The 7,399-nt window shown below is 38.3% G+C and overlaps 1 protein-coding gene across 1 annotated transcript; it reads left to right on the forward strand.

The window, feature by feature from the left end:
- The first annotated feature begins 87 nt into the window (after nucleotides 1-87).
- On the forward strand, nucleotides 88-5,331 carry ndufa8 (NADH:ubiquinone oxidoreductase subunit A8). The gene is made up of 4 exons (XM_008424043.2): nucleotides 88-278; nucleotides 2,006-2,169; nucleotides 3,541-3,706; nucleotides 4,943-5,331. The coding sequence occupies exons 1-4, from the start codon at nucleotides 228-230 to the stop codon at nucleotides 5,078-5,080; spliced, it is 519 nt and encodes a 172-aa protein (XP_008422265.1). The 5' UTR covers nucleotides 88-227; the 3' UTR covers nucleotides 5,081-5,331.
- The last annotated feature ends 2,068 nt before the right edge of the window (nucleotides 5,332-7,399 follow it).

The following is a 7,399-nucleotide window of genomic DNA, read 5'->3' on the forward strand; positions in this document are numbered from 1 at the left end:
TTTAATTTTTCGTAAATAAGTTATTTCAAATAATTTATTTAAATGATTTAAGAGTTTCACGTAACTCGTACGTGACTGCGTCATCAGAATGATGACGACGACGTAAGCTGACCTTCCTCTATGCGGCCTTGTCGTTCTCGTCCCTGAAACAGGCGAGGAGGACGTTGAATGGTTTTCTCTGCAGTGTTTGATTTCAGTCGCCTGAATTAGAAAACCAGCAGTTGGCCATGCCGACAACACTGGAAGTACCGACTCTGCAGGAGCTGAAAGTGGATGAGGTAAGCAGTGGTTGCTGTTACTAAGAGAAGGCATGGTAGCTAACTAGCAAGCTAACCGGCTAGCTGCTAAAACTGTCCCATTGAAGTTGTCATATTGGTGAAAGTCAGTTACAGGAATTGCGAGATGAATTATGCATAAATGAAATAACTGTGTGCACGTCCACCAGGCATAAAAACAAATAAAAAAAAATGTATGTCCTTCTCAAGCAACTACGCTAAGGGGATGATAACGTTGGCTTGCGGCACGACAAACAAGTCATATTTCACATTCTGCTTCTTATTAGATAACAATGACTTCTTCATAGCAACTATTCTACATCCTTCGTTTAACTGTATTTGCAATTCAGGTGGCTTCGTTTTGGAAAAAAAAAATCTGTCCTTGAAAGACAGGTCATCGCTGTCTGTAGTTCAGGTCATTGTCAACACTGAGAGAAACTGGAAGCTTTCTGTATTTCAGTAGTTGGTTAATTTACGGAACACTCCGACGATCTTTGTCGTATTCACATCTATAAAACCACTATTTATGCAGCAAATCTGTTACTTTTATTAATATGGCAGATCTTGTGCAGAATTATATAACAATTGCGAGCAAGTTTTTTTACTTCATTGTTTTATCATTTGCCTGTCTTGTCTTTATTTTGTCTGTGTTTTTGCAGTTCACTCAAGCCTTCGCTAAGAATGGAAGTTTATTTATACATTTACAGATACAGACAAAGCTGTGTAACAGCTTCAGAAAAATGCATGTGACACGAGAAATATTCTTTGATTGCAGTAGGATTTGTGAAGTTTCATAGTTGTTTATTTCTATAAATATCTTAGCTGCAAAGGCTGGTGTGTAAAAAAGTGAAAATTGAACTTTTCTTTTAACACTCTCTTGTAATCGACTGTAAGAGCATTTGAACAGACACAAAAGCATGAAGAGACTTAATGAAGACGTCTCCTTTTTCCTCCTCACAAAAGTTTAGGGCAAACAGACCAGTGCACAATGTGACAACACTGATATGATTTGCACCCTAAAACATTTGTCAGTATAGTTTTATCATTTAGAGAATTAAAGGGGGAAAGAGGGGTATATAAAAAAGACAAAAAACTATCACTTTAAATTCTAAGAAAGCAAATAAAACCTATACGCCGCATATCTTAATTTAATCTTTCATGTTTTCAGGAAGTAACTGAGAGCAAGGGACAAACATACTCGAAAACAACTTAAGCATATTAGCTTTACATTTCCCGTTACGCACACACAAACAGTGGTGGTGTTTTATTTGCTGTGTGTTTTACATGTCAACTAATCCAGTAAGTATTTTAGTGAAGAAGAAAAACATCTGGGATCAAATAGCTGACAGCTTAATCCACTGCTTTGTTAGTTAAACGTCTGGGGGGAAAATGCTTGAGGGAATTGTGGGAAACATAGATTTTCTTAAAACATAGATCGCATATACATTTTTTTTTTGCATTGTCTTTTTCTTAAAATTAACTTTTCTCCTTGATCACCAATGTAATTGAATTGTATTCTAAGGATGAAACGATTAAAACGGCACATTCCCTAAATTCTAGATCTGCCTTTAATCGACACACCTTTGTTTGTTCATCTCTCATTTAGGAGCAAGGATTTTAGGCTGCATGAAGAGGCTAAAAAAAAGGAATTATTTTGACCTTTTTTTATTGGTCGTTTCTTTCTGAACCCCCAGAATGACAAAATGTTTTGTCATTCTTTTTTGCTTTAGGTAAACGTCTCATCTGCAGTTCTGAAGGCCGCTGCACACCATTATGGCTCCCAGTGTGACAAACCCAATAAGGAGTTCATGCTCTGTCGCTGGGAGGAGAAGGACCCAAGAAAGTGTATACAAGAAGGGAGGAAGGTCAATGAATGTGCACTTAACTTCTTCAGGTAACTTTAGTTATTCAGCATTTTACGTTTTTGATGCCTAATCCATAAGAATGGAAACGGTGCCTGGCACATTTACACAAAAACTGGGTAAAAAACTGACATTTAGAAAGATTGGTTGACTAACTGGTTTCTTGAGTTCATGGTTCATATTTAAGGGTGAAAAATAAGTGTGTAACAATTTTCTTTGCCTTTTAAGAAGAAATATTCTTCTGGTATTTGAGAGAATTCAGCACTCTGTTGATTGTGAAGAATAATTACATTTTCAGATTTAAAAATTGCATGCCTGCTGTCATCTGCAAAACGGATCCTAGGTCCCGTGCTCAGAGAGTGATTAAAGATGTGGCTGAGCGCTGGAGCCAACACAGTGCAGACTTTAGGAGTCCGTATGAAACTGGTCATAAGAGGTTTGTGGTCAGAGTTTGTATGTTTCTTACTCAGTGATGGACATGTGGGAAGAAAATGTGGTCTGAAGTTGCAAATGTTGGTCCTAGATAGTTGTTTTTAATGGACTTCAAAGCTGTTATGTAGACTGAAGATTTAAAAAGTTTCAGGTTTTGTGTCTTGTTCTGCAATTAGGCTTTGCAATTTATTATGGGCTGCAGAGGTTTGTAACAGAAACTAGTGCTGAACGACAGCGGGAGAAAAAGCTGGTGAGATTTTAGGTTGAATGGAGGGAGGATTGATGATGTAAGGTTCATATTTTATGAAATATTTCAGAAATTCAACCTCAAACAGTTTATATGGTGTTTTTTTTGTTATGTGGCTGATTTGTTGAGTTTAATGCTGTTTACACAGAAGAGGTCTTTAATTTTCAAAGAAGTTCCACATTTCTGTACAAATAGCGATAAGACATTTTACACCTTGATAATGTTTTATAAAAATATTTTTTATAAAAGTGAATTTACCAACTTCAAAATTTTAGTTGAACATTTGTTTGCTTCTTTGTTTACTGAGACACATTTTGATGTCAACTGTTGTTTTCCGTTGTGTAAAAGGTATTCCCTAAAGCTGTAACCGTACAAATATTAGAACATATGTTGTTTTTTTTAATGTGCTTTTTATTTGTCATCTTGTATGGAAGTCGGCATTTTCCAAGTCTGAAAAAAATACTGTAATTTTGACAATAACTACAACATTAAAATTGGTCCGACCTAATTGGACGTTTTTGAACAATTTATTTTTCTAGTTTTGAATGAAAAACGTCTTCAGTTTTACAGTAACAAGTTACTTGTCTGTTGCTTTGATGTTTCTGTAGGTAACAAACGTCATTTCTGAAAACCAGAAGAAAAAAAATCTTTTTTCTTTGCTGACAGTTGTGAGCCATACTTAGCAGTAGATTGAAATCTAATTGCATGTCTGTATACATCTCAGACAAATCAAGGGAAACTGTGCCGAGTCCTTCACGGAGTACTGGACCTGCTTGGATTACACCAACCTGGCAGAACTGCGTCACTGCCGCAAACAGCAGCAAGCTTTTGACAGCTGCGTCCTTGATAAGTTGGGCTGGGTGAGACCTGACCTGGGAGAACTATCTAAGGTGAGGCTGACGAGGAATGTACCGTGGTTCTCGACTTAAGCTGATTATACACACCCCAACACGAGAAGTTCATCATCTGAACTTTGAGTAAAATTCACACCGTTTCAAAATCTGATGGCATTGCAAAACATGTATTGCATGATCTAATTGCTTCAAATTAACAGAAGCGTTTACTCTAATTTTGACATAGAGGTTAATGATAAATATAATAAAAACCATCTACATGTTGTTCTGTTATGTACATTTTGCAATATGTTAAACCTGTTTTGTCATTTTCCTCCTCATAGAGTAGCACAGAGTGTTACTGAGTATAAACTGACTGTCCTGGTTAATTATTTGGACTCTGTAACTGGCAGCCAGCTTTCCCCAGGCCTTTTAGTAAACAGCACAAAGCTGCTTGTTGATTACCAAGCCATGTTAATGTTTTTAAACAATCAAATTAGCTTTCCTTATAAGCAATAGAAAAATCTTTAACTTTTCTCTTCAGCCAGTGGACTGCAGGTGGAAAGGGTCAGTGCTGTGTTATTCTATGACCACTTTGAATTTTAAACTACAAGTGGCTGAACAGTGTAGGTATTAGAGCAACGGCTCCCCCTTTGTTAAAATTGAAATATCAAAAATATGTTTTCTCCTGCACTCAAACAAATCGGATCATCAGACATATTTATGATCTTTATTAAAAAGATTAGGAATCTAATCTTTTTTTAAAAACTGCAAACTAAAAATAGTTTTTTGAAAGAATAAGATTTAGTCTTAGTTGAGTTCCTATTCTTCACTTCAGAGACGGTTCAGCTTAGTTTACTTGTTGAATCGGCTAGTTTACAAGTAAACTTGAACTATTTTACTAGTTTCCATAAACTAGTTTACTACTGATTTGTTTCCAGATCAGTTTGATTTGGAAACAAATCATCTTGGTGTGTTCTATTTAGCAGGACAGTCATGGGTAGGAGACTGTAAACTCTTAAAATAGTCTAATTAAAGCAGTATATATCTAAGTTTGTATAAACTATTAAAAACCCCAATTAAATGTTTTTAATCAGGGGACCGAATTCAGAATCTTCTGCCTTCACACTATAATTCTTATTTTTTTTAAGCAGAATCAGAACCATTTTAAAACTTTGATATACTGTGATAATGGTAACATACTCACCTGTTCATAAAGACATGATTGCTTCTGCAATGAACATCTAATAAACCTTTGAATATATATATATTTTTTCATTTGCTTTCTAACAGGTAACCAAAGTGTCGACCTCGCGGCCTCTCCCAGAGAACCCCTACCACTCTAGACCGCGTCCTGAGCCCAACCCGACCATCGAAGGCAAACTGGAGCCTGCCAAACATGGCAGCAGGTTATTCTTCTGGACCTGGTGAAACGGTACCAGGAGAAAAAAAAAACAAACAAAAAAAACAATCTATCACCCTCCAAAGTCATGGTTTCTGTCCAAAAACGGTGAGGCTAGCTATGAGCATCCATGTAATGATGATATCTGGTGGTTTGAATCGCTCAGGTGTGAGCTTTTTGCACCTTTTCTGTGGATGTGGTTGGATTTGGACAGGGCTCATGTCTGTACAGCCTTTTTAAAAGCAGCACCGCGCCGTCTTTGTCAAACAGTTTGATGAAGGAAAGAAAAACAGATGATTGGGAGAACAAAATTAATCAGTTCATGCAGCTTTCTTAAACATTTCTGTAAATGTCATGAGTGAACAAAAACAACAAGTTGTCATTGTCAGATAATAAAGATTTAAATTATATTTCTGGAATTTGATGAGGTTTTTTTTGTGTCTTGCTTACTACTTATTACTCACATGACCCATATTAAACTTTCTGTAACCGTAGCAACATCAGGTATTTAGAGCTGTAATTGTAGAGCTGTGTTTTGCCAGAAAGATTCAAGCTGAAGTTAAAGGTCAAAGCTCAGGGTCAGTACCTGCAGCCAGCGAGAAAGAGGCTTCTGCTTCCTCCCTTTCTCTCGGCGCGCTTCCTGCCTCTGACCTGGACTGGAAGAAGACCAGAGGGGCAGCGCGCACAGATTCACAGCAAAGGTATGTTATTGCCGACGGCACGTGTGCACAAACACTTTGGTGACCTTGGATCTAAGGAGAAGCGAGGCCAAGTCAAAGACGCGCTGGCCTGTGGAACATGTGGGACCGTGCCAACTCTCATACACAGGCGCTCACGTATGACAGAGACTGAGTTCAAGCAAAGGAGCACACAGTCTATTAAAAAGTATTCACCCCCTTGGGTGGTTTACCCTTTTATTGCTTTCACAAATCAGTCGGGATCAACAAAATGTGGCTTTGTTGACAGAAACATTTTCAGAAAAACCCTTTCAATGTCAAAATGAAAACTCAGTTTTACAAAATGATGACAAAAATATTTGGAGGGTGTGCAGGTGTACCCTTCTTGTCTGATGACTGATGGAGGTAGGCACCACATAATGGATGGAGAGTCATTTGTCTCCCTTTGATTCCCCTCGATTTTAACTTGCTGCCTTCAGCTCACCCACTTAGTAGTCTAGATTTTTGTAATATCAATTTAAATGCAGTTCTTCAGCAGCAACCCATAATAACTATGGAGGAGCTGCACTGATCCACAGCTAAGGTGAAATAACCACATTCTTATACCACAACTTTCTCTTTATTATAGAAACATTGCATGTTCAGCAGAGAAAAGTCAACATAATTTTCCAGTGGCCCCTATGCGAGTATGTACTGTTTTTTCTTTTTCTTTTTTCAATGCAGGTAGTATTTCATCAAGTTTACAAACGGTGTTGGTGACAGCAGTTTCAGAAATCCCCTCTCAAGGTGTGGTCTAGATCTGCAGCTTGCACAGGAAATGTCTGACAGACCCTCTTCTGACCTGGACAGACAGACAAAGAGAGAAGGGATGCAGAGGGGAACAGAGGTGTGGACAGAGGGAAGCGGTAAGGAGAAGGGGGTGTTACTGGTAAGAAGTGGCAAACAGAAAAAAAAGGGGGAGGAAAGCAAAAAAGAGGAGAATATACAGGTGAAGAATGATAGAAGTGAAACTACTAAACTGAAAGGAGAAAGCTGAGAGGAAAAGTCAGGAACGATTTCAAAACGGATCGATGATAGATAAAGAGTAGGGGCTCAGAGGTTGTTCAGGGGCCGGCGGTGAGGCCCGGGGCTCGTGGCAGGCCCGTCTCCATGCGACTTGCAGGAAGCGGGAGGTCATCAGTGTTTGACACAGCACCGCCACAGGAAGGGGGCTCTGGCACAGGAAAGAAATACAATACAAAGTTTTTTTTAAAGCTACAACCCGCCTCGGAGATTGACGCGTTAAAATGCTGAAGCAGCCTGGCTTGCTCATGTGTCAATATCTCTGTTGTCTTGCAGAATGAATGTTTGAAAGGTTTATCTGTTAACCACAACCCCAGAAAAGTTGTTTTTTTTTCAATGATGTTGAGAATGTAAATTTGTTCAGAAAATTTCTAGAAAAACCATCTTCACATCATACATTTCAGCTTGCCTATTTGTCTGAAACACTACCTTGAAATGTCCACATCTGTTGCATTAGGACCTTTAAGAGCCAACAACATGTGGGTATATTTCACTAGACAAACTCTGAAATGTAGGTGCTTTTGATTTGTTTATGTTGGCTCTCCCTCCTTCCTACTGGGCTCTGATCTTTAGACACTACACACTGCTGAGTGTTACTTTCATGTGCCC

This window comes from Poecilia reticulata, linkage group LG12, assembly GCF_000633615.1.
Source record: "Poecilia reticulata strain Guanapo linkage group LG12, Guppy_female_1.0+MT, whole genome shotgun sequence".
NCBI lineage: Eukaryota > Metazoa > Chordata > Actinopteri > Cyprinodontiformes > Poeciliidae > Poecilia > Poecilia reticulata.